This window comes from Epinephelus moara, chromosome 6, assembly GCF_006386435.1.
Source record: "Epinephelus moara isolate mb chromosome 6, YSFRI_EMoa_1.0, whole genome shotgun sequence".
In the NCBI taxonomy this organism is placed as follows: Eukaryota; Metazoa; Chordata; class Actinopteri; order Perciformes; family Serranidae; genus Epinephelus; species Epinephelus moara.
In genome coordinates, this window is record NC_065511.1 from 28169207 (window position 1) to 28195249 (window position 26043).

The 26043-nt window shown below is 41.2% G+C and overlaps 2 protein-coding genes across 7 annotated transcripts; one reads left to right on the forward strand and one right to left on the reverse strand.

Moving 5' to 3' along the window:
- The first annotated feature begins 321 nt into the window (after positions 1 to 321).
- cblc (Cbl proto-oncogene C, E3 ubiquitin protein ligase) lies at positions 322 to 21942 on the forward strand. Of its 6 annotated transcripts, XM_050047537.1 has the most exons (13): positions 322 to 499; positions 1156 to 1533; positions 8767 to 8913; positions 9010 to 9166; positions 11311 to 11432; positions 13811 to 13948; positions 14038 to 14125; positions 14286 to 14417; positions 16439 to 16621; positions 18432 to 18584; positions 19005 to 19063; positions 19822 to 19880; positions 21798 to 21942. In XM_050047537.1, exons 2-13 carry the CDS (start codon positions 1160 to 1162, stop codon positions 21815 to 21817), a joined length of 1632 nt encoding a protein of 543 aa, XP_049903494.1. In that variant the 5' UTR covers positions 322 to 499; positions 1156 to 1159; the 3' UTR covers positions 21818 to 21942. The 6 variants fall into 6 exon arrangements, with proteins under 6 accessions (XP_049903494.1, XP_049903493.1, XP_049903497.1 ...); XM_050047536.1 differs by lacking the exon at positions 322 to 499 and having other exon boundaries at positions 1008 to 1533; XM_050047540.1 differs by lacking the exon at positions 322 to 499 and having other exon boundaries at positions 1008 to 1533; positions 19825 to 19880.
- Positions 21943 to 22464: 522 nt separating this feature from the next.
- On the reverse strand, positions 22465 to 25847 carry LOC126392041 (trypsin-like). The gene is made up of 6 exons (XM_050047156.1): positions 25703 to 25847; positions 25433 to 25589; positions 25015 to 25113; positions 24724 to 24887; positions 22909 to 23048; positions 22465 to 22797 (listed from the first exon to the last, which is right to left on the reverse strand). Exons 1-6 carry the CDS (start codon positions 25740 to 25742, stop codon positions 22645 to 22647), a joined length of 753 nt encoding a protein of 250 aa, XP_049903113.1. The 5' UTR covers positions 25743 to 25847; the 3' UTR covers positions 22465 to 22644.
- Between the last annotated feature and the right edge of the window lie 196 nt (positions 25848 to 26043).

Sequence of the window (26043 nt, forward strand, 5' to 3'; positions counted from 1 at the left end):
TTGTTCCCTGCTGACAGTCAGGTGAAGATGATAATTCTTTTTATATCCAAACTGTTGGAGTTGCTGACTACTGAACTTTGCTTTGAGGCATCCTGTCTGTTAGTAGGCAGACCACCTGTATTACGTGTCACTCAGGTCTGACACACTGCTTTCATTCTTAGTAAATGTTTAATTTTGAGTTCACACCTCCCTGTCTTCCTCCCTCCCATTTCTCTCTCTGTCTCTCTTTCTCTGTCTCTCTCTCTCTGCTTGCCTGCCCAAGCAATAGAGCAAAGAAAACAAACCTGTTTGGCTGGCTGCAACCAGGAAACCAATCAAAGGGTGCACCAAGAAGAGAGAGAGAGAGGGTGACATCAAGAAAGAGAGACGAAGAAGAAGCAGCTGCATTTCAGCCAATGACAGAGGACATGTTTCCGCTGTGCTGTGAGTAGATGTCTCTGCTCTGTTGACCCTGACAGTGTGGGACTGCTGTGCTGCTCAGATGTGCACATGAATATTGGTAAGTGTGCTGAACTGGGGGTAAGACAGGCTGAATGTGGAGGGTTGGAGGGAGCTGGGATGGTAGAAGTTGAAACTATTTCAAGGGTTCAGTATCAGTGTTAAGCCCTTGTTTCCTTTGTTTTCAGTTGACTCTTTCTCATGCTCGGCCTCTTGTGCTGTCTGACTCTTAACAAAAACAGCTTGTGTGTAACAGACCTTTATTTCTGTATTTTTCTGAAGATCTGACAGAGGAATGAGAGGCAACAAACGGACCGGAGTGGCTGTTTTGGGAGGAAATACATAGCTTTGAGTGCATTTTTAGAGATGCCTTATTTGTACATGATATACACTGTTGGAAAATGTAGTGCTGTTGGATTATTGTTATATGGCTCAAGGGTGGATGCTGTTTGAGGAGGCTAAGATGTGTGCTTTTCTACTGAAGCTTGGAACTCACAGAAGTCATCGTAAGGACAATAAAAGTCAGCTTAAACACTCAAAAACTTGAGCCAGTATGAATAGCTGCTCCTATTTTCGCTCCTAGAAATTCACTTATACAAACGAGAGCTTTCACACCTTTTAGAAACTGTAAGACTACCGTTATTTATCGTCACGCCCCCTCGCATGCAGACAGACTGACATTTAAGGTCACTTTTGATTCACATCACTTCACAACAGCTGAATGATGGCGGAAGCAGGTTCAGGAGCCTCCCTGAGCCCGAAGTCAAGCTCCCAGCCCCCAACAAGTGGAGACCGGCGGTTGGTGGACAAGGCCCTCAAGAGACTGGAAAAGCTCCACGAGCTGTGCACTAACCCCCGGCTGGGCCTGAGGAACAGTCCGCCATACCTGCCGGAGCTGGTATCTGAGACGACAACACTGTTAACGAAGGTTTGGGAGCCCTACCGAGGCCCCAGGGCGGGCAGCCAGGTGCCACGAGGAGACGAGGCCAAGTACCTGAGGGTACATGTCAGAAACCTGCTGGATAAGACGGACAGAGCCGTACTGCTGTTTAAAGAGGGACGGGAGAAGATATTCGAGGAGACATCCAGTTACAGGTAAGAAGGCCCCTGGCTAACATACATCTCAAGATAAAGACACATGACATTCTTAAGCTTCTGTTCTTGAAGTGTTTCCTTCCTTTTTAACGTAAATCACAATAAATAATCAGTCATTTTTTAAGAGTTGAGTCACATTTTTCTCATTTTGAAATATCAAAAAAGTTTTAGTTGCGTTAGATTAATTCATCATCAAATATTTATTCAATAATCAAGCAATCATTTAAGTCATTTATCCAACCAAAATGCCAAAATGCTCTGCTTCCAGCCTCTTAAATGTGAGAAATATTGTAAATTAAATATCTTTGGGTTTTGGACTGTTGGTCGGGGGAAAAAAAAAAAAAACATTATCTCAAGCTTTTTGTTATCTTTGGACACTTCAATGATCAATTGATTAGTCTAACAGATAATCTACAGCAGTGGTTTTCAAACATTTTGTGGCCAAGCCAAAATCTCAAGACACGCCTGTATTTATATCTGTGCACTCTCTATAACATGTGTTATCACTCTTATCACGACATTAGACAATAAAAATAGGAAATAATAAGACAGGTAGCTTTCATGATACTGTCTACTGCCATTTTTGTCTCTTTTCTTTCGATGGTAGGTCGTCTTCGCTGGTGCTTTGTTGTAATTTGCTCTGCACAATAAAGCGAGTCATTGTCCCGCTCATGGCTTCCTACTTTTAGATATTATCATCCCTCACACTGGCTGCCAATCAGGGCTTTTGATGTGTCACACACTTGAAATTCCCATGTGCGAATGGTGACAAATAGGTTCCCCGTGAAGGTTTTTTTTATGTTAAATTAAATTAAAGTACATTTTTAAGGTAGGGTTTGCCTCTTTATTAGGAAATGGTTGCACACAACATACTGATACAGTCACTTAAAAATCAATTTATACGTTTTTGTATAGGCCCAGTTGAATATTGCGATAATAATGTCTGGTTTGGGGCATCGGTGGCTTGGTGGTGGAGCGGGCGCCCCATGTGCAGGGCTGTTGCCGCAGCAGCCCGGGTTCGAATCCAGCCTGTGGCCCTTTGCTGCATGTCATCCCCCTTCACACTTACCTGTCCTGTCCATTAAAAGCAAAATGTCCAAAAAATATCTTTAAAAAAAAAAAATAAAAAAAAAATGTCTGGTTATCACAAAATCCCACGGCACACCTGGATTGGCATCACGGCACACCACTGATATACAGATTAACTGATAATGAAAATAAATGTTGCTTTCAACCTGAAAGCTCATATTTTTCTGTTTTTAAAGGGTTCATGCAAATAAAAAAGAAAAAAATTCTCTCTTTCCTGAAACACAATCCAGCCATTTTTGTTTTATTTGCACATTTTTAGATGTCTATCTTTGGTTTCTGCCGCCACCGCACTGTACAACAATGAACAGTCTGAAAAAGATGAGCGCTCACAGCATTAAAACATGATATAGTAAAAATATCAACAGCATTTATTTCCAGAAACAGTGTCCTCGTAACTCTGGATAATTACTCTGTGGATTATACAAGTAATGGAGAAACTTCCTCTGGAACTAGACATTTCTTTTGAATCTTTAATTCTGTCCATTTAAACTCATTCAAACTATCAAAAAGTCCAAGAACTAAAAGCAAAATAAAACCCAAACTATCTTACAAGGCCAGGTAGTCAAGCAGGCTGCTTGACGTAACCAACTATTTACAGGTATGCTCATATTGTGATCACCATTTTCTCTACAACTCAACCGGATCACGTTCTCAAACCGAAAACATGATCTTTCTCCAGATGAATTCCTCTGTGTAAACTGACTGTTGAGTCAAAAAGAGGCCACACATCCCTCAAATCTTTATCCGGTACCATGGGACCGGGGTTCGGGCTGTTTGCTCAGCTTGTGCACTGTAAAAAAAGGACAAGAATCCAAAAATAGTCTTCTGGAGTCATAACTTAGTACATGAGAGTTATGATAGAGGCAACTCTCCTTTTCAACACCAAATTAAATGAACTGAAATAACTATGTTACACTATCTATAAGGAGCTGCAGTTAAAATGAAATAACTTCCGCAATTCCCACAAGTCAAATATAGGCTTTATTGTGTGCCAGGGGAAAAGAAACGACCACGTTCTGTAAGTTTGCTGTTTGGCTAAAGTGGATAATTTGGAGCAGCTTAAAAAGAGTGACTTTTTTGGGGGCTGCGTCCGCTGCTCCTGTCAGGACTACTAATGACGAAGGTGGAAAAAGGGCCAAACCTGCGTCTTTGTGATGCTAATGTGGAGGAAACTTGGCAAACGCAGTGACAGGCTCAGTATGTGAACAGCTTGGGAGAGAGGCTGTCTGGCATTGAACACACATTTTTCTTTCTGTGTATGTCCATATAGTTGTCTCCACAGGGTGTACACAAATATCCACTTTTTTTACTGTATCTTTTAACCTGCACGTGGCCTTAAAATCAGGACTCGGTGAGCTCTCAACTACTCTGCTGTACTCAATATCAATACTGTGATGAGACTGTAGTGCTGACTATTAATGCTTTACAAAATATTTAAAGAATAATGTGGATATAATGACTAATTGGATGAAGACAAATAATAGAAGAGCTAACTGTCTGGTAAGTTCAGAAAATTACATAATTTTACCATAAAGCAGCCTTTAAAACCAGGAAAAGACAACACTTACATAATGATGCCCAAAATATATGAGGTTATGTAGTCTCATATCACAATATCAATATAGTTTGAATATATTTTGCAGCTCTAGCTTTACTTACTGCAAATGAATCTTGACACTTTACAATATTTAGGAGGGACTGGACCTGAATACATTGTGCTAAGTGAGGCTTTTACTGTGATTAAGAGCAGCAGGTAAAGTTTTAACAACCAGCGTGTCAGAGTAGAACGTTTTTATTTGAGTTTTTACTCTAAACTCTTGATGTTTCTCAGTCGTCACTGTCCATATATCAATCTATTGATCCATCGATCCATCAATCCATCTATCCGCCAATCTATCTATCTATCTATACAAAATTAACTTATAAATTATGATGCTTTATTAAAGATTAAAGGCTACGCATACACAGACAGGTGTTGTCAGTAATGAGGCTAATATTCAGACATACCTTAAAACTTCAGTTAGTCCCTTTTACTAGCCTGGTGTAGCCACATATTTTGACAAATAAACGGCTGTCTGTCTGGTTGCCAGATGTATAAAACTGGGTTGTTGGCTACCTCAAATTATGCGTCCATTCCTTGATTACCCTGTAAGTTATTCATTTTCCTTTAGTCCGTAAGGGTCCTCAGATTAAAAGAATCACAAGGGTTTGCCGGGTGCCTTTATATTCCAGTGTCGTAACTCACTCTCTCTCTCTGATGTCTGTTAGAGCTAGATCAAAAGAATGATTCACAACTGATGTATTATGTGAAGCCTAATTTTTAAAGACATAATATTCATACTGGTTTAAACGCACAATTTGATTCGATTTCCAGATCTTTGCTGAGCAAAACTTTTGTGTGAGGGGAATTAGTTCAGTGATTCAAGTAAATAATAGCCCCTGCTTAAGTTTTACAGTATTCAGGTTGTAGCTGTGCAAAGCTAAGCAGGGATTTACATGAAGTCACTATACGATGGACAAAGTTGTACTTTTTTTAAGATTATTTTTTCAGGGCTTTTTGCCTTTAATGGACAGAGACAGGGTGAAATGGGGAGAAGAGAGAGAGAGAGAGAGAGAGAGAGAGAGAGAGAGTGGGGGGATGACATGCAGAAAGAATCGCAAGCCAGAGTCGAACCTGCGAACCTGCGACCGCGATGATTCGCCTTTGTATATGGGGCACACTGGCACTATTCACTACGCTATCGACGCCCCATAGTTGTACCTTTAACTCCACCACATTTGTCTGTTTTACTGTTTATGCCCTGTCTGTCCAGCGAAAACCAGGTGTCTCTAAATCTGGTGATTTTGAATGTGTTTGTGATAAACTCAAGGATGAAGTGCTTCTTTATTCAACGAGAAAATTCTCCGTGAGCCATGAACACCCCGAAAAATTGACTTTTTAGAGATATGTTGTTCTCAAAGGGCAGCCATACCACAAACAAATGATGATCTAATAGAATATGATGCATCGCTGTAGATTAAACGACCCATTAGTATATGAAATAGTTAAACTTAGCATAACCTTGAACATCTGTAGCAGTAAAATGCAACATAGACATGAAAGCAGCATTAATATTAATCCTAAAACATCTTATGTAATAGTAAAACACTGACAGGGAGCATTTTACTGCACAATGAGGAACTTAACTTTCATGCTTTAACTACATTTTGCTGATAAAATTTACACATTTACTTAATTAAGGTTTTGAATGCAAAACTTTTACTTGTAGTGGAGTATTTTTACAGTGATTTTTTTTTACTGTTATTTTCAGCCCCATCACCCAGCCAGGTTCAGTGTGTTGAGGCCCCGCTGAGCTCTAATCTGCATACAGATCCCTCTCTGCTCTACCATACAACATACACTCATAGTATGCAAATTATACGCAGATTTTATTACAGATTTCATCCGAACATCTGATAAGGCCATATTTATCATCTCGCACACAGAAGATAGCAGATGGCCTCTTCACCACAGCCCGGTCTGCATGGGCAGTCATGTGGCAAATTCACATAGTGTTATGTGTCATGTGGCTTCGATGTCACAGCGAATTGCGTAAATATCCTCTTTTATGTTTTTTAAAACATTCTGCGATAATGTCATCTTATTTTGCAGCTCGTCAATCCACAGACTCATAGCATAGGCATAGGTACTCCGTCTGCGTCTAATAACACTGACTGTTGGATAGTTTTAAGTTAAAGTCTGCATTTAGTGGGTGAAATTTCAATCATGTGAAGCTAAAAAGAGAACTGAGATAAGACTGATGGTGGAGGTGACAGAAGCAGGGGAAGGTTTGAGCGGCTGGAAGGTTATTGTCTGTGACAGATGGATGGCTTTGACTGGAATTTATGAGGCACATGCAAATGTGCAAACTGCGCTAATCATATGACTTGAACTGTGAGCAGAAACAACATAAGAAAAACACATGCACTTATTAGTCAATGACATAATAATCAGTTAAAGATGAAAACTAATCTTGAATGAAATGAAAATGAAATGAAAACTGTCCTAAGGCGCGTAATTTTAACACTGGCAAATATTTGATCAGCACTAAATATCTTAGTGTTCTCATCATGTTCAGGGTGTGGTTTTTAAATGTTAATTTACACTTACAATATTTAGTAATTTCAACAATTTTGCAAACAAACACTGACAATAGATCTCAGTGGATTTTAGGATGCAGAATTGATTTAAATGTAGAAAATATGAGCATTAACATTCAAGGTGAGGGTCATTCAGAGACAGCTTTAGGGTCTGGGACATGCTGCATCTGAGAGGCTGTCACTAGTGTATGAAAGTGGTACACAGCTACCTATAAATATGTCGAGCATCAACAGTCAACCTAACCGAGGATTACCGTTATGCAATGCACTGTCCGGCCTCGCTGCCGCACACAATATCATAGCCGTTGGTCCGAAAACATCTGCGCTGGTGTGTTTGCTCTAAATTTACCCACCATCTTTTTTTTTCATGATATTTTTATGTACGCGAGGCCAGCCAGAGTGAGAGATGTGGCTTACACATTTCCTCCCACGTTACCCTCCCTTCCTCAGCACTGTAGAGGTTTTCTTTTCCTCAGTGAGGTGGAAATTCTATGACCACCACCCACATGATCAAATGTCCCTCTTATGAGTGTTGAATCACTGGAGGAATCTGCAGAAGGTTTCCAGACGTGCTTCGAAAATGTCTCGCAAAAGAGGAGATGAGAATTTACTGCCTGTATGAAATTGTGTGATTTTAACAATAGTGGTATTACTGTAGATCGTGTGTTTTTGAAATGAGTCCAAATTCAAAAAGGCAACATACATTTCAGCACATTTTAGTGTTTTTTAAGTGTTTTTTATTTCTTAAAGTAGCGTATAGTGGAGTAACTTTGATGCAGTTAAGTTAAGGTAAAAAGTTAAAGTCCTCCTTCAGTCAAACATGTATTTTGTGCATTGTCGTTTCACTTGAAAGTTTGACCTTTGCTGAGCAGAACAGTCTCTTCAGTGAAGCAATAAACACCTTGTCTTCCTAGTTAATTGAACTTTTTTTGTTTAAAACCACATCAGTGATTCACATCAAAGTCTTTTAATATGTATTATGTAAAACATGTCCGGAAAGAAGCTTTAAAGATACTTCAAAGACAAAGTGATGCAATTTTACTTGTTTTGCGTCATACAGTTTGTTGTTCAAGAACATTTTCTGCTGGTGTTACAGTTGATTAAATTAATTTTGAGCAGTTTTAATTAAGTTTTAGTGTGGGATTACCTGTGGCACCAGTCTGCATGTTGGCAGAGGGTAAAATGTATTTTTAAAAATAATCTCTGAGTTGAGAAATGCGCAGAAAATATTGCCAAAAATAAATCAATCAAATGTTTTAAATGACCCTAGAAGAGAAAGTGAGAACAGTAACTGGTAAAAGGTGACCTGAAGTGACACACTGGCCACTGGAACGTTTTGTGGTATTTACAAACGAGCATGCAGCAGAGAGCATCCTGTTTGCTAGCTGGACCTGTTGTGTGTGTGTTTGCAAGTGTGTGTGAGTGTATCTATGGAAAGTATCAGCATGCTAGTGTCACCTTAAATGAAGCAGTAAAGTGTCAAATGTACAGTCAGCGCTACATGTGTGTCCCCTAAAAGCGGCTGTAGAATTGTATTTTATTTTATGTTTCCATTTTTACACAGTCTATTCAGAGCCAACTCCCAGTGTTTACCACAGTAGTCACCTCTGAACATGCTCGTCTTTTTTCACACCCATGACTTCACACACCTACACGGCAAGTTGGAGTCTTAACTCTAAGCTGGTGATACTTTATGCAAAACTTTAAGCAAACAAGTTTTCAAACAGTCACACAGGTGGATAGCAAAAGAAGATTTTTCTGCAGATATGAATGACGCAGGTCTCTGACACTTTGAGCTGTTGGAATATCATAAAGAGGTGGGTGAGGTGAGGATTATGAGTCGGGGGCAAATGTATTGTTGGCCCACAAGATGGTTTCATATGTTTCGGGGGTTTTTTTTCCAACACCACAGGACCAGAAAATGTTGACATGTCCGAGGAGAGTTTACCTTTCTATCTATTTCTGCAACCACAACTGAAAGTCTGCTGTGTTCTTCACTCTCAGGAGGAACTTGACCAAGCTGTCCCTGCTGTTCAGTCACATGCTGTGGGAGCTAAAGGCCATGTTTCCAGGGGGTGGTTTTCAGGGCGACACCTACAGGGTGACGAAGACAGAGGCTGAGGAGTTTTGGATTCGATCATTTGGAAACAAGTGAGTGTGGGGAATTTTCATAACGGGACTTTTGTTGTTGTTTGTGCGTTTCAGGTGTGTCCACATTCGCTGCATGCTAATAATGTGTTGTGACAGGTGTATAGTGCAGTGGAACACTTTCAAAGAGCAGCTGCGGAGTGTACATGCATTCGAGGAGGGGATGGAGTCCATGGCTCTGAAGTCAACTATAGATCTCACCTGTAACGACCACATCTCTGTGTTCGAGTTTGACATCTTCACCAGGCTCTTTCAGGTAAGGTGACACATTCCAGTCGAAGGTTATAAACTGATTATTCAAAGGAATTGTAAATACAGTCAGTCGCTTGCTTGCCAAGAGTTAGACAAGAAGATGGATACCCCTGTCATATCTGTACAAGAAATATGAAGCTGCAGACAGTTATCTTATCTTAGCATAAAGAGTGGGAGCAAGGGAACAGCTAGCTTTGCTCTGTGTGAAGGGAACACAAAAATCCACCTACCAGCAACTCTAAAGCTCAGTTATTAAAGTGTTGTTTAATCAGAGCACTAATGTGTAAAAGGAACAAGTGCACGGGGGGGGTATGTGCTGCACTATTACTTACTTACTTAGGCCAAAGATACTCCATAACAAAAGATAGGCCATTACAAGCTGCACCAGTGGTACAAAATGGTGTACAATTCTGGTCTCCTAAGTGGGCGTGGTCTCCTTTACCCTGCAAATTTGGATGCATTGTGCACGTGTGGATGGATGAATTAATGTATATTTTCATTTCTACTTTATTTTATTTTACTTTATTTTATTGCTTTTTATTTATCTATTTCACACTCTTATTCTTACTTCTTATAATTCTCTATTCTTTACATCGGAGCGACTGTAACGAATCACAATTTCCCCTCGGGAATCAATGACGTATTTCTGATTCTGATTCTGAATCAGATTCAAAACTCTACAGCACTATATACAGCACAAATTTAATGCCTGTTCCTTATTTTGCAGCTCGTTTTTATCTGCTGGTTTAATGTCTGAAGGTCAATTTATCCCAGCACCCATATATGTGTCTATGTTTTTTACTTTCAGTTGGTTTATTTTTATGCTCCGTAAAGTGACCTTGGGTGTTTTAAAAGGCGCCTTTTAAATGTATTATTATATTGATTATGAGTTGTTGCCAGATCTCGCAAGAGTGTGTTGCTAAAACCAAGACATGTCTCCGACAAAGTTAGTTTTCTCCTTATTTGTCAATCTGGAAAAAAAACAGAGTGTTAAGTGGCGAAACGCTCGTGGCACAGATACAGGAAATGAATCTAAAGTGGGTCATCTCGGTTTATCGGCGGTCTCTGGTGTGGCACAGTGATTTCATGAAAGCTGGCAACCTCACGTTGATGACTCCAAGAAGTCACTGTGCTCCAGCTAAGTCATTTTCTCTCTCAGTTTTTGTACGATTTTAAATAAACAAGATATGGTGTGCTGACTCATGTGTTTAGGAGGAGCTGGTAGGCAGATTTAATTACGGTCAGAGCCAGGCTAGCTGTTATTCCACTGTTCTCAGACTATGCTAAGCTAAGCTAAACTAACTGGGTCTAGCTCCATATTTAAGATACAGACATGAGACAGGTATCTTCTGATGTACAACGAGAAATGGGCACTCAGTAGACTGCTGATCTCCACCAGGCGGCCACCCGAGCTGACCACAGGCAGTCCAGCAGACACAGCTTGTTTCAGAAGCTTTCCAAAAGCTAATAAAAATATCTATTTTGGATGTAGCTGTGGTATGTCACTCTGAGGAGATCGAGTTCTCCTGCTAACAGGCACTGTATGCGAAATATAGATAGCCTACGATGTAATTATGAAGATTAATGTATTTTCTATAACTAAAACACAGCCACAAATCTTTGATCTATGTCATTCACAACTGCACTTTTAAGGCTATTAACCATGTCTGTAGGTGATAAACTATAAACACAATTAAAACAGACACCATTTAACTATGTTGCCCACTTACTTACTTATATAGAAGTAAAAATATCAAGGAAAAAACACCAAATCAACAAAAGCTGCAGTCTACAAAATCCAGCAGGCAAAACGCTCCGCTTCTGAAATGCCCCCGGTGTGGTATGACCTTGTGCAGCGGACAAAACAAAACCTGCAACCATGACAGGTCCTTAAACATACAGTCATACATGTGCACACAAAGTATTAGGCTGATTGGTCCAGTAGTTTTCAAGATTAGCTGCAGACAGACAGATACACACACTCGCACATGACCAAACACACAATCCCTTTCAGGCTTATGTCTGGCGGAGGTTATAACTCTTGGCAACAATATTTCCCAAAATGTTAAACTATTCCTTCAATGATGAAACATCCTCTCCTGTCTCCTCTCCTCCCCTCTCCTCCCCTCTCCTCTTATCTCATCTCAGCCGTGGAGGTCAATCATAAGGAACTGGAACCAGCTCGCCGTGACTCATCCGGGCTACATGGCCTTCCTCACCTACGACCAGGTTATAGCTCGTCTTGAACACTACCTGCACAGACCCGGGAGGTGAGGACAGGCACAGCACAAGCTCTGACTGATGCACTTCCCAGAGAAGCAAAGCTGATTTATGTCACACATATCTCAAAACTCAAAATAGCACAGCTGAGGTTGTTGAGTGCTCGAGTTCAAATCTGGCAATTTATCCAGGCTGTAAGAAATGAGGTCCTTGAAGCAACACAGAACCACAGCACTCCAACTTTAAGTACCTGGCTGTTCATTAGCGGAAAGGGGAATTCATTACTTTTTAATCTATTTTGAAGTACCATGAGCTTTTGGCATATTTTTCATCAAACCTAAGCTTGCAAGGTTTCCATCTACCTTTCAAGAAATGTCCTTGTTGAGCCCAGCTCCATGAAATTATGTAGCTAAACAATAAGCAGGGTCCAAGGTGTCATGCAGTTGATCTCAGTGGTGGAAGAAGTACTATAGAAGTACAACAATGTCAAAATACTCAGAGCCCTGCATTCAAAATCATACTGAAGTAAAAGTACACAAGTATTAGCTGCAAAATAAACTCATGGCACTGACACACCAAGCCAAGAGGCATCTGTCGTCTTAGCTTTGGTGGTGTGTCCCAAACCATTGGTACTACTCCGCCCCTGTCAGCTGTTTCTCAGCCGATCCAGCAGGTTGAATCAGTATCAGACCAGCACAGAAAGAGAAACACAAGTGAGGGAAGCAATGTATCTTTTTACTGACTGATTTGTTTAGCAGAAACAGTTTGTAATCTTTTGTGTTTACTAGCGCAGGGTAAATATCCTTTGTTCTTTCAACATCGTGTTGTGTTGTTAATGTGCTAACTGGCTAACTAGCGTCTTCAATCCCTCCTGTCAGTCTTCTGGTTCCCCTTTTTTAAATGACAGATACAGACAACTGTCGTCTGCATGCGTGGAGAGTTATTTTCTCTCACACAGGCACAGAACGCACATGCACGCTGGCTGTTAGCTGTAGTCTTTACGATGCATTCAAGTGCAACTTTTTGGCCAAGACACAGGTGACATGAGGCAAAGCAACAGTGGGCCTTTGTTCCCACTAGTTCTTTGATGTCGATTTGGTGTGTCTGGGCCTTTAAAGTACCGAACGTAAAAGTAGTCATAATGCAGAATGGTCCATTTCAGAGTCATATACATGTATTATTTCAAAGGATAATAATTATTGATGCATTAATGTGTTCATCATTTTCATGTTGCAGCTGGTGAATGTGAAGCTGATAACCTATAGTATTACATCAAAATTTATTAATTGACATATTTTTATTGACTTATTTTTTGTATCAATAAAAAAATAGAAGTAAAAATACACTTTAATAAATACATAATATAATACAATCTAATCTAATCATATGTTTATACTCTGTATATATACACACTGATCAGCCAAAACATTAAAACCACTGACAGATGACATGAACAGTACTGACCGTCTCGTTACAATGCCATGCTCTGCTGTGAAACCTTTGGTCCTGGCATTCATGTGGATGCTACTTGAAGCACTTCAGTCATCCAAACACCACTGCAGACCAGTTCTCCCCTCATGGCAATAGCACTCCTTGATGGCAGTGCCAGAAATGGCTCGAGGAACATGACAAAGAGTGCAAGGCATCAACCTGGCCTCCAAATTCCCCAGATCCCAATCTGATCGAGCATCCGTTGGACGTGCCAGTACCCCACTCCACAACTGCCAGGTCTCAAAGGATCCAACGCCCCAGTGCCAGACTCCAGTGTGTCAAGTGGTATCCACATGAATGCCAGGAGCCAAATGTTTCCCAGCAGAACATTGCATTGTAACAAGATGATCAATGTTATTCACTTCACCTGCCAGTGGTTTGAATGTTTTGGCTGATCGGTGTATATGTAGAAGCATAAAGACGCATTTTGGTATTTTTTGTTGCCTTTTCTCTCTTTGCTATTCTATTTAAAATGACTGATGGAAGAGGGGTAGACAGAGGAATATGTAAGTGTAGACATGAATCTGTAAATACACAGAAGAACAACTAAGCAAGGATATGCCCATGTGGATGTAAGGGATTGGAGTATAGTAAAGAATAGTACCCTTTTTGTTTTTATATTTAAAAAAATTGTAAATAAGACAGAAAAGTGTCTGATGGAGAGCAAGTCCTTGGCCCCAATAAAAAGAGAAGTATAAAGACGAATAGAATGGAAATACCAACGTAAAGTACAAAGGGAAGTATCTGAAAATGGTAATTAAATACAGTACTTGAGTAAATGTACTTACAGTAGTTAAATTCCACCACTGGTTAGTGTACATGTATGTATGCTATAGCATCAACATTACGAGAGGATCACTGACGCCATAAAACAAAATAATGTTCAAGTGACTTAACTGTAAACAAGTGTGAATTACAAGCATCTCTTGCTCTCCAGCTATATCTTTCGTCTGAGCTGCACACGAATGGGCCAATGGGCTATCGGCCACGTCACCAGTGAAGGTGGCATCGTCCAGACCATCCCCCAGAATACACCTCTCTACCAGGCGCTCATTCAGGGCTTCAAGGAAGGCTGGTTAGGAGAAACACACACAGCTCTCGGCTTCATTTTCTTCTTTGTTTTTGTGTCTGTTCTCTCAGCGCTGTGTGTTTATGTGCCTGCAGCTACCTGCATCCAGATGGCCGCGATGTGAACCCCGACCTGACGAGCCTGTGTGAACCGACCCAGAGGGGCAAAGTCAAAGTAACAGAAGTAAGTGAATGCATTTCATACCTCTTTATCAATTTATCAAACTGCCAAAAAAACATCCTGAGGCGTTACCAAGACACCACATGAATCACAACCTGAGATGTTCTCTTACTGTTTCTTGTCTACCCACCAACACCAACACCACCACTCTAACACCTGACAGGAGCAGTACGAGCTTTACTGTGACATCGGCAGCACCTTCCAGCTGTGTAAGATCTGTGCAGAGAGGGATAAGGACACACGTATCCAGCCCTGTGGCCATCTCCTGTGCCAACCCTGCCTCACGGGCTGGCAGGTATGAACCCCCATCCACTTACATATTGTAGCCTACTGTACAGTATTTTAAAGCACATACTAATCCTCAGCCAAGTGTTGAAATGAGACAGACTGTTACGGTAACCATTTTGTTTGTTCAGTGGCGTGAAACAGTCTACATTTACTTAAGTAGATTTATTTTCATAGGTCGGCCTGAACAACAGCGCTCCGATGGTTTGGTGGTTGGTTGTCTCCCCACCGTACTGTCACAATGCTGGTTATTTGAATGTGGTTTGGGGTTGATGTCAAAAATATGCTGGTGTTTAACAAAGTGTGAGTGATTCACATGAGCTGTTATATAAGAAAACCCTCACAAATCAATGCCATGACTGATTTATTCAGTTTAAACCAATGAATTATAAATACCTCAGTACTAACACATACAATGTTTCACTGAAACGTGGAACAAAAAATAGCCTTGCTTTAAAACCACGATGAACAAAGTCTATAAAGTAACTTCCATGTCATCCATGTGCTTCTATGCCTGGATATTCCCATTCAAACTTAATGCGGAGCTATTATACTGCCTTCAGAAGGGCATTAGAGCACTTTTATATCACACTTCAGCTGCCATATTGCATAAGTCAGCCTTGTTGACACAACACCACACTTAAATAAATATTCACAACACCCATGCTTATAAAATTAGGTCACATTTCATCCACAAATGTGTCACCTTTCACAGGCCAGAAGAAGAACTGTGCACTCCACACTTTAACGCTCTTTAACCAATTCTTTGCATGAGAAGATAGTTTGATAATTTACCGGAAAGAAAAGCACAAAGCTTGGTTCAGCAGTTTAAAAAAAGAAAGGGCGTGTGAAGTGAACCATTACTATCATTGACAGATGTAGTCAGCACGTAAACTGACAACTGTAAAATGATAGACTTTTAGCTGGAACAGATCTCTTAATGTCAGACATATGGTCATCTTACAGTTAAATTAATTATATTTGACTATTTTAGATTGCACACAAATCCCAAAAGTCTGTGTGTACCACAAAATGTAGTCATCATGTGGACAGCGTGTCCCGTATGCATTATTCTTCTCTAACGGGGCTCCCCCCGCCGACTTCCTACTTCCTCTTTTAATCACAGAGTGACACCGAAGACATCCAGTCAGATTTAAAGCTGCTGCTGGCAAATTAAAGCTTCATGCTCTGCTGCTATTTCTTTCAGTCGGCCAGCCAGCAGCTTCCCATCTGCTCTAGAGGTGTTTAAGTCTGTGCAAAGGTGCAGAGCTTCATGTCCTGACATTTGGCTGATGACTTCCTGTGCGAGCACAGGCTCACATCCTCCTCAAATTGTATCGGTCACATTCACTTTGAGTAAGAGTGTGTGCAAGAGAGAGTGAAGGGGAGAGGGAGAGAGAGAAAGAGAGAGACAGGAAAAGAGAATTAGATATGCTTCGTGGACGTCAGACCACAATGGAAAAATTGTAACTTAGTCTAGATTGTGGTCAACCGAACTTCCTCATGAACAGCGAGTTTACAATACATGACACAACAATGAACAGAGCCAAGTAACTTCAAAGGTGTCTGCAGACGTTTGCAGCTGAAAACTACACGTTAACAAAACACTACCAAAAGTCTATTAATTTTGAAAGCAGCGTGGGCAAGTGAAAGAGTTTTAAATAGGCCAAATAATAACTGCAGGTGTATCAGTCAGACTGCAAAGAGGGTCAGTGGTCACAAACAAAAAATGCACAAACGTCATAAAACCTGGGGAGACACAAAGCCTGTGTGCTAGAGCAATGACAGCAAACTGTTACGATTCATCTTCATCTGGTGTACATTTGTGGAAACCGCAATCTACAGAGTCTGTTGAACCTGGTATTTTCCACCTCCTTCATCTTTCGAAAAACTGGTGGCTTCATTCTTTGAAGTCAAGTCCAACATATTCCACTACACACGCTTCAAAAGACAACGTGTTACTACCGGTCTCTACATTCACATAGTGTTTCCATTACTCTGCCCCATGACCGTTCGATGGTGACTATCTAGCAGAAGTCGGCTGGCCACACCTGCCCATACTGTCGCTGCGACATCAGAGGGACAGAGTCCATCCTTGTCGAGCCCTACCTGCCAGGCAGCGGTCACTGGGAGGAGGAGGGCGAGGACGACACAGAGGAGGCGGACCATGAAGACATTGAGCTGATGGTAAAGGAAATGGCTGCCCTGAGAAAGGTGTGTGAATACGTCAATCACTAACCCTAACCCTAACCCTATACCTGGAAAATGAATGACATCCCCATTAGCCTCAGCTGGACTTTGTGTTAATGTGACAATGTGCTAAACTAAGATGCTGAACGCTGTAAACACCTGCCAAACATCAGAGCATACTGATCGCATCACAGTTGTACTACTAGCATTGCTACAGACCTAATCTAAAAGATCAATAGCACATGGTCTAAAGCAGTGGTTCCCGACTGGTGGGTTGCAGGTCCATTCTGAATGGTCCACAAATGACTCGCAAATGTGTCAAGCTTGTAAAAAGCACACTTTATTTTGAAGTACAGTGAATTTCTGGCACAGAGCTTTTATTTTGAGGTGCCATTTCCCTCTGTAGATTGAGTGACTAATGCACAGCTACGTAACAGAGACAGCAAACTAGCTCAACGACATGGCCAAATGCAAGTATGACGCTAAATGTATTAAACTGTGTGGACCTTGAACTGATGACTAAGGAGAAATCTGGACCCTGAGGCTGGACCAGTTGAGAACCAGTGGTCCAAAGTGCAGGGCACAGGTGCATTTAGGCTGTGTCCATCGACTTTTGGCAGTTTAACGGCACATAATCTGGGTCAAGGGATTGTATCTAGTCTTTTAATTAACGAGAGGTGTGTTTGGGGTGTAACATGACTTCAACCAGTCAGTGTCATCTCCTGTTCCCCAAAAGCCAGGTGTTCCTGCACCTGGTGCACTTTGTACATTGCAATTCAGCAAATTGGAGGAGTGAGCTGTTTTGTGCTGAGAGTAATGCAGTCAGAGCAGTAATGTTACTGCAGCAAATATCATGGGACATTAAAGCAGCACAACTCAAACCTGTAGTTATAAACGTGACCAAGCAAACGGAACTAAACTTTAAGCTTCTGAGATAATCAATGAAGTCACACTGCTCCTCATAAATCTGCACAGAGCCTCTCTTAATGGGGAGTCAGACTGCAGCTCTGCTCTGCTCTCTGATAGGTTAACATTTTAATGAATGTTAATCATGTATTATTTCACCAACCCTCAACCCATCCGCGTGTCTCTATGTGTGTAACAAGCAGAGAGTGCATGTAGGTGCATGTTACTGTCTGAATAATGTGTCCTTTAATAGCAGGAAAATACTGCGTCATTCTGACTTCAGATCAGGTTTTTGATGGTCAATGGCCCAGTTACTTTCTGCTGCCTCGAAATAGCAATTCAGCTTTGGTCATGTATAAAACTACAAACATTCTGGGATAGAATAACTCAGATTCTCGAGAGAGTTTTAGGTTACAAGATCCCAAGGGACCCACGGATTGTGTACTTGGGATTAATACCTGAGGACATTATTCATATGAAGGACACTTATCTGTTCAGAATCCTTATACTGGCCTAGTAAAGGCTTAAATAATTGAAAAATTGATAACAAATCACCGACAATGTCCCTGACCACGCCTCATTTTAAGTCCCACATGCCCAAGCTTGCACAGATAGGCCCGAGTACATTTGCTACTGGTGAAAATGGCAGTTGCATCAGTCTGAAAGTAGCAGTGACAGTTGTGCTGTGCCCATCTGTGCACCAGGTGTAAGATAGGGACCTTAGTCTTGTTTCTATGTGTTTGTCTCTGTCTGCAACTCATCCGGCCTATAAGTAAACTTACAGGGAGGAACTGTATCTATTGCAACATGCATCCTCATCCTTCCTCCAGCTTGTTTGCCACTTTAAAATAATGCTCTCATACTGTATGATGAAGAAATAACCTTATTTTTTAATTCCTCACTGACCGCCTACACTTTCTCTCAACAGATCTCCAGTTTGGATTACCAGGTTCCCACCTCCCACCTGAGCGCTCCACCTCTGCCCCCCAAGCACAGCACAACCCCACGCTGTCCATCTCCCTCTGGCCAACCCCAGACATCCGAAACCAAGACACTGGACAAACACTCCCACTCCCGCTCAGTGAGTTCCCGCAGACACTGAGGCTATTTGCATTCTGTTGCTGTATGACTTTCTTGGCAGTTTGATGAAGCGATGTGTTAAATTTCTCCATTCCTCACAGACAAACTCTGAGAAATGCTAATTCATGCACAGTGCTGCAAAGGTTCACCAACTGTAGTGTGAATATATGTAGCAGCCAGGGGTGGAGGGAACAAATTGCATTTGCTCTTGTTGCTGTAACAAAGTCTTTTTTTATGTGTGTGTGTGTGTGTGTGTGTGTGTGTGTGTGTGTGTGTGTGTGTACTTGTACTTTTTGACTATTTTAAAAAAGTAATTTTGCTTGTACTAAAGTCATTTATATATGTCAGGTTTTGTACTTACCTTCACCCTCGGCAGTAGCTGATGGCTGCATAATCATTGTGACACGTGTCCTCTCTTCAGCAGGCCCACAGCAGCGGTGAAGCACGTAGAAGACACAGAAAACAGACAAACATGAAAAGGTGAGACAGTGTTTACAGCAGAGCAGTAAAGGAGGAACATGCTGCTGTTGTTGTCTACATGTCTACATAAATATATATATATATATAAGAAACCTTAAGGAGTCTAAATTTGCTGCTAAAGCCTTATAGAGCGACTTCTCCCTACTGAGATTATTTATAGTCTCAGTTCCAATTGTCTATAAGGGAACTAAGAGACGACGCTTCCACCAAGTTACTGTAACCTTTAACAAGTGTTTAACATTATGCTGGGAACCCACTGGATGGCTTTAAATACCCAGATCAGCTGTGCAAAGACTCAGCACATCAAATGAATTAACTGATTTTGCATTTTGTGGTTGTCATGTATTTGTTGTTTTAGTTTTGTATCATACATGTTTGTGTGCATATGTGTATTTGTTTTTTTGTCTATGCAATAAAAAGCTTGTAACAAAAAGAATAAAAATCAGGCATTTACCTGTGGACTGTGTCAAGATTAATATCACTGGTAGCAAGACAAATAGAATGACTAATGTGATTATTAAAGATATTTTCTATGCTAGCTGTAAGTCCTAATTCTTTGTGTTTCTTTATTGTTAATCAGACAATTGCTGATATTTAATATCCTTATTTGATGAGGATAGAAGATTCCTGTTGGCTTTTGTTGATGCTGTTGCTAGTCACACATTTATGCATGTGACATGAGCTTTACTTTTATAAGGTGTCAGTGGTAAAAGTCACACTGCATTCACCTATATTTCTATTTTATGTTCTGTCTTAAGCAGCGCTGATTTCCGCACAGAAGCAAAACTTTCCTCTTCCTCTCAGAAGGATGTAAACAGTAAGTTATGGCCTGTTTTAACCTTGTATGCTGAACTGTGTCCATACTAAATAGACATAAGATTATTCTACAATATGCAGATGATGTTGTCCTAAAAGAAATTTACAGTGTTGTCTTCCAGTGGTCCCCAATCTGTCACGCCTCCCTTCAAGGCCCAGACACACCAAACAGATATCGAGGTGGTGATGAAGGCCGACTGTTGCATTGCCTCACATAGCCTGCGTCTCAGCCAAAAAGTTGCACGTGAACACACCACAAACACTAGAGGCAATAGCCAACCAGCACATATGTACTGTGCCTGCGTGAGAGGAAATAACTCTTCATACCAGCAGGCAGGATTAGTCTGTGTTTGTACATTCAAAAAGGAAAACTGTAAGACCGTCACGATGCCAGTTAGCCAGTTAGCACACATTCAGATGCTGAAAGATGTGCAGGCAAACAATTACAAACTGGTTGTGCTAAAGAGCTCAATGGCTAAACACATAATCTCACATAATATAAAGACTTAAGTCGTTTGTTTGCTTCCCTTACTTCTGTTTCTTTCTGGTACGCTGAACCAAACTGTGATGTCATTCAATGACAGGCCTCATCGACTCTGACGCCAATCCAACATGCTGAATCAGCTGAAGGGGGGGCTTGGTGTGTCAGGGCCTTTAGACACCAATCAAAAAGTGCATAAGTTGAAAGCATACTGGGAACACTGGGAACCAAAGCAGCCCAGACAGCCATTTTTATAGACATAATATTATCAAGACTGTGTACAACATGTTTCTTTTTGGTTGTGTCCTCATTTTGTTCTGTTATGCAAATGAAAAATGTGAGTTCAACTTTGAGGTTTTACTTTTACTTTTTAAGACACAAGGCTGGCATGCTGCTGAGCACTCAATTTGCTTTTCTCCATCTCAAAATTTGTGCAGACCGTCCTGACCTTTACATGTTGTTATGCTTTCTGAATGAACCGTGCCAGCCTGAATCCTGTTTGCTTTGCCAGCATCGTGTTATATTGTTTAACAATGCTTCATTTTATTTCCGTTTATTTTATTATTATTTATTTGTGTTTTTTTATTATAATTGAGAGGGCATTTGTGAGGGGCGAGATTTAAGAAGTTCAGAATAGGTGTTACAATACAAACACAATGCTTTGTGAGGGCCTCACAGTCATGTAGACATCCCAGCCTGTATAAAGATATGCACCAATGCGTCCTCATGTTTTTAATGAAATTTGACCAAAAAACTGAAGCTTTAGACAATTTTTATATATTTTATTTTATTTTAGTTAAATTTGTGAGTTCACAATGTAGTTTCAGTTTTTGTTACTTTCTGAAGTCTAGTTTTTATTTTTATTTCATTTGACTTAAATATTTTTTCACACCTTGAGTTTTTAGTTTAGTTTTAGTCAACTACAATAACCTTACAAAGAATTGCAGCAATTAATAATATCAGTGACACATTTGTGGCCCATTTGACTTTAGTTTCACTTCGTTTTTGCAGTTTTACACTCCAGTTTTAGAACCACTTGTGTAACCATGTAGTCTTAAATTAAAAATCAGGGCACCCGGTGGCTTAGTGGGTAGAGCAGGCCTGCCTTATACAAGGGCAATGTCTTTGCCACAGCGGTCGCAGGTTCGATTTCAGCCTGCAGCCCCCTGCACATCCAGACCGCCCCACCCAATGAAGGCAAAAAAGTTAAAAAAGTAGTCTTTAAATCCGCTCCAATCCAGTAAAGGTACCACCCCAAACTTCATCTGTAACCTATAATCTAATCCAGGTCTCATGCTAGGTATCATTCACTCATCTAAGAAGTTTTAGGTGATGGATTTTAGATATTTCTCAGTAAATAATGTGCTGTATATCTGCTTTGACTTTCCTCCTTCTCATGTAATTGTACATTTAAGTGTGACATGTTTCTGTGTGTAGGTGGAGTAGCGTGGCTCTGACATAAATAGAGGGACGAACAGAGAGCGGTGCTCAGAGGAGACAAACATGACCTGGGAGAGGTGACAGCATCCTGACACAGAAGCAACCTCTGCAAAATAAAGACTCTTTTAATAGAGGGAGAAATACTCAGCGACTAAAATATCCTCATTCCAGAAATCAGCTCTCATTGAATGTAAAAATAGTCTTTGGAGTCATGTTTAGCTGTAAATGACCGGCGTGTCAGCTGCACTGCTGAAGCTGTAATGTGTGTGGGCGGGGACTGACAGGAAAATTGCTTACTGAGGCCTCCTACTGTTCAATAATCACACTGCCATTATCTCTGCAGTAGGTTCAGTACTGATTCTTTATAATTAAAGTGTTTCCGGAGCCTCCTTGAGATTATTTAATGAAAGGCTTGATGAACAAATGAAGGGGGCAACAGCTTATTTAGGGTGAATATATGAAACGATAGAAATATGCTACCTCGTCATTTAACTCATAACATATGTCTGCTCTCATAAATAAGTTATGTAAGTGAATAAAGGCCTCTGTGTAATTATATTTTATTGAAATTAAATAAACCTTTAACTGACACATGATTGAGCGTCTGTAGTTTCATTGTGTGGTGTGTTTCTTCCATCACAGACATGACCAGACAAGTGAAAAGTGAATATATATCGAGTGTTTTTATTTTGGCATGTGTGTTGGATATATGGGGGAGAAATTTTAAAAGGAGACAAGGCACCAGTGAAACACAGAAATTAAAGTCAGGGCTTCAAAAGAAAATAAGAATGAGGAGAACCAGTGGGAGACATGAGGAGAATAAAGTGAAAAACGGGTGACTTCTTCAGGGGTTTGCTGCCATGACGTCCTCAATCCAGTAGAGGAACTCACACAGTTTGACGTAGACCCCGGGGTAGTTGGGCTGAGCACACCCCCGACCCCATGACACCAGGCCGTGGACCTCTCCGTCACACACCAGAGGGCTGCCGGAGTCACCCTGACAAACACAGAGGGAGCGAGTGTGAGCATGTGACTCATTTTCCCACACACACACACACACACATACAGAGCTGTGGTAGTCTTTGGAAGCTTTTACTGTGAAACTCACATTGCAGGCATCTCTGCCTCCGTCCAAGTACCCGGCACACATCATCCTGCGTGTGATCATGCCGGGATAGGCGTTCTCACAGTCCTGCTCGTCCAGGATGGGCACGTCCAAACACTGCAGACGGGTCGGCAAGTTCACCGCTACAGACGGAGCACAGATAGTCATAGAAACCTCAAAGACAGGAAAATGATTTTACAGGAAAAGGCCGGCAATATTCTGTGCTTTTGTTGCTGTCAACAAATTCCATGAAAAATAAATGTGTCCATTTCTCACACTTTCCCTCCCCAGCTTGTCTACGACTCTGAGACTCTCAGTTTGTTCCTGCTGAATCTAAAATCAGTGAATCTTAATAGAACCTATAAAAACAGGTCACAAACACATATGTTAATAAAAAGAAAAGGTAAATTATTCCTAAAACACTTGACGCTGAATATATTAAACTGTGTGGACCTTGATGTAATGACTAAGGAGAAATCTGGACCTGTGGCTGGACCAGTTGGGAACCACTGCCCTATTGAGTATTTACCACAGCAGGATGGTATATGTGGAGTCAGCTACAGCTGCAGAGTGAACTAGAGTGCCAATATTTAGTATGATAAAGGAACATGTTTCAATGGCTACATTTACATGTACACTAATGTTCCACTATCATTCAAAACATGACAATATTCTGATTTTGATAAGGGTTGTGTAAACAGGATATTTGATTTGGACATTCTGAATTAGGCCTTTTTCTGAAGGTAGCCTTTAACGATTATGACGTGTGGAATGTGCCGCTACTATTCGGGTTTTAACAGCATCCCTTGGACATGTATAAAATGTTTGCTTGACCCCTGTCCACCCTTTTGCACCCTGACGAAGACCACAGAGTCGAAATCAGTCGGTGTTTTAATGTAAGCAGCCGTATTTTGAAATAAAAGCTTTTTAACTTGATTCAAATGCATCTGTTCCTGCTCCACGCATGAGTGCCTGCAGTTCATTTTTCGAGCATGGTCCCTGAGCACACTGCTATCTCGTTCTTCGAAGTTTACAAGGCTGCTGTGACAATGCATGCCCGAAAGAAGAGTCTGCATTTCTGGTCAGATGGAGAAGCACTCCTACTTTTATGAAGGACTTGGATATCAACAGGTTTTTGGATATGCACAAACATGACATTGCTGACCTTTTCAAGGAGGTGATTGACGGAATAAAAGATGGAGGCTGTGTTAGCAGGGTCGAGCAACTCCACCACTGATAGGAAAATCCTATTTTGATGCAAAGAAGCAAAATGACAAGGAGCTCCAGTCGTTTTGCTTTCCATTAGCCAGGTAAACAGCGTAGTAGGAATAAGGGCAGAAACTTGAATATGTGGTCAATGATGTCTAAAGTTTTTGGACAATGACAGAGGTCTATGACGTGAGGAAGAGGAAGAGCTACATCAGACTTTGGCTACACTGGCACTTCTTTTGTTTGCAGAATCAGTTCCTTGCTTGTTTTGAGTTATTCAGGTGAATTGTTGACTATTAGAAACCTAAATAATCTCATCAGAAGTATCCTTTAAAGCTGCTATGTGTTCATGTGTAACTTGAAAACGGTTAACTTTAACACCCCCTGCTGGAAGCTTAGATAAGAAGACACTGCTGCACCTTCCCCTCGCTGCCTCAGGTCTACCTTGTTCCAAAAGAACACATTGAAAACACTAGTTTGCCTAAGTTTTGCTGCCAGAGTAATTTAAATAAGCTAAAATCACAATATAAACCACCTGTTACATGATACGTGCAATGGTGTTGAGCTTGATGTTAAGATGTATAAGTTAAAACATTTGAATCAACCCACGCTCGCCGTCGGGGGCGGAGTTACCCCAGCCAGACACAGTGCAGGGAAGCCCCCCTATCGGGCACCATGTGGGCAACGAAATGGGCGCGACTGCTGCGGTCTCCTCCACCGGGTGGAAGAGCTTAATCATCATGATGTCGAAATCCAGCGTCTGGTAGTCATAACTGCACACAGAGAGACAGAAAATAAGCTTCAGACTTCCTCTGCACTGAATGAATGAATCCGATGAGAATAAAATTGTGCAAAAGCGAAGAAGATTCTCAGGCGGTAGTTTTTCATTTTGTCACTCACCTGGGGTGCCAGATGATGGTGTCGGTCTTCATGAGCTTCTCTGTACCTTCAAACACTCGCACATCATGTTCTCCCAGCATGATCTGCATGGCATAGGGACTGAGAGAGGAGATGAAATATACCAGAAAATGTGGACGTGGAAAAAAACTTTCAGTAGTTTGTTTTTGTAATTCCACATCATTCTTCATCCTTTCATTTTCTCTCTTTCTGCAGAAACTACATTACTTTTAGATTTAGCAGATGTACTCCGCATACGGTCCTAAATTGAAAAGCATTTGTCTTCCGCCTACATGTTTTGTTTTTTAAATCTTAAAGAGAGAAAAATGCACAAAAATGAAGCAAGAAAAATGGAGCTTGGCAACAAGATAATGTCTGTAATATTTAAAAAGCCATGTTGTCTCCATCAGAGCACACTTACTTGTACCAACAGTGGGCAACGGAGAGCACCCACTGCCTGTTGATGAGCACCCCACCACAGAAGTGGTAGCCGTAGTTGAGGGAGGCCATGTATGGACGAGAGTTCGGCTCACACTCATACCCACCAATTATCCTGCCATCTTCACGGGGAACTGCCGCTGTCACACACACAAAAATAGATAGAGGGGAAACAGAAAGAGTGAGATGTGTGTTTCAAAGTGATCTTAACCACAGTACACATCTACGGCTCTGTGTGTATTTCTGTCTTTACCAGCAGCTCCGATCACCAGCAGCAGAGCCAGCAGTCTCATGGTGTCAGGTAGAATGATCAGAAGACACCTGGACACACCCCGGCTCTTATTTATGTCCCACAAGCCCCCGCTATGCCTCGGCCTGTCCGCCCTCCCCTCCTCTCTTCCCTCTTTCCGTTGACCCCACCTGTGTCCTCACAGTCTTGGCACCAAGTCTCACCTCAAATCTGCTCCCTTATCACACTCCTTTTTTTTAATGTTTGCCTGCCTCTGCCCCATCCTAGCACACCCCCTGTGGTTATGTCATCTGTGCACCTCATTTACACATGTGGACCAAGGTCTCCAAACATTTAACACCTGT

Coding starts and splice junctions, on each gene's coding strand:
- cblc (XM_050047537.1), top strand. CDS start 1,160: ATGATGGCGGAAGCAGGTTCAGGAGCCTCCCTGAGCCCGAAGTCAAGC. Junction 9,167..11,310: donor TCTTCACCAGGCTCTTTCAG/GTAAGGTGACAC, acceptor ATCTCATCTCAG/CCGTGGAGGTCAATCATAAG. Junction 11,433..13,810: donor TACCTGCACAGACCCGGGAG/GTGAGGACAGGC, acceptor CTTGCTCTCCAG/CTATATCTTTCGTCTGAGCT.
- LOC126392041 (XM_050047156.1), bottom strand. CDS start 25,742: ATGAGACTGCTGGCTCTGCTGCTGGTGATCGGAGCTGCTG. Junction 25,114..25,432: donor GTTGCCCACTGTTGGTACAA/GTAAGTGTGCTC, acceptor CTCCTCTCTCAG/TCCCTATGCCATGCAGATCA. Junction 24,888..25,014: donor ACCATCATCTGGCACCCCAG/GTGAGTGACAAA, acceptor CTCTGTGTGCAG/TTATGACTACCAGACGCTGG.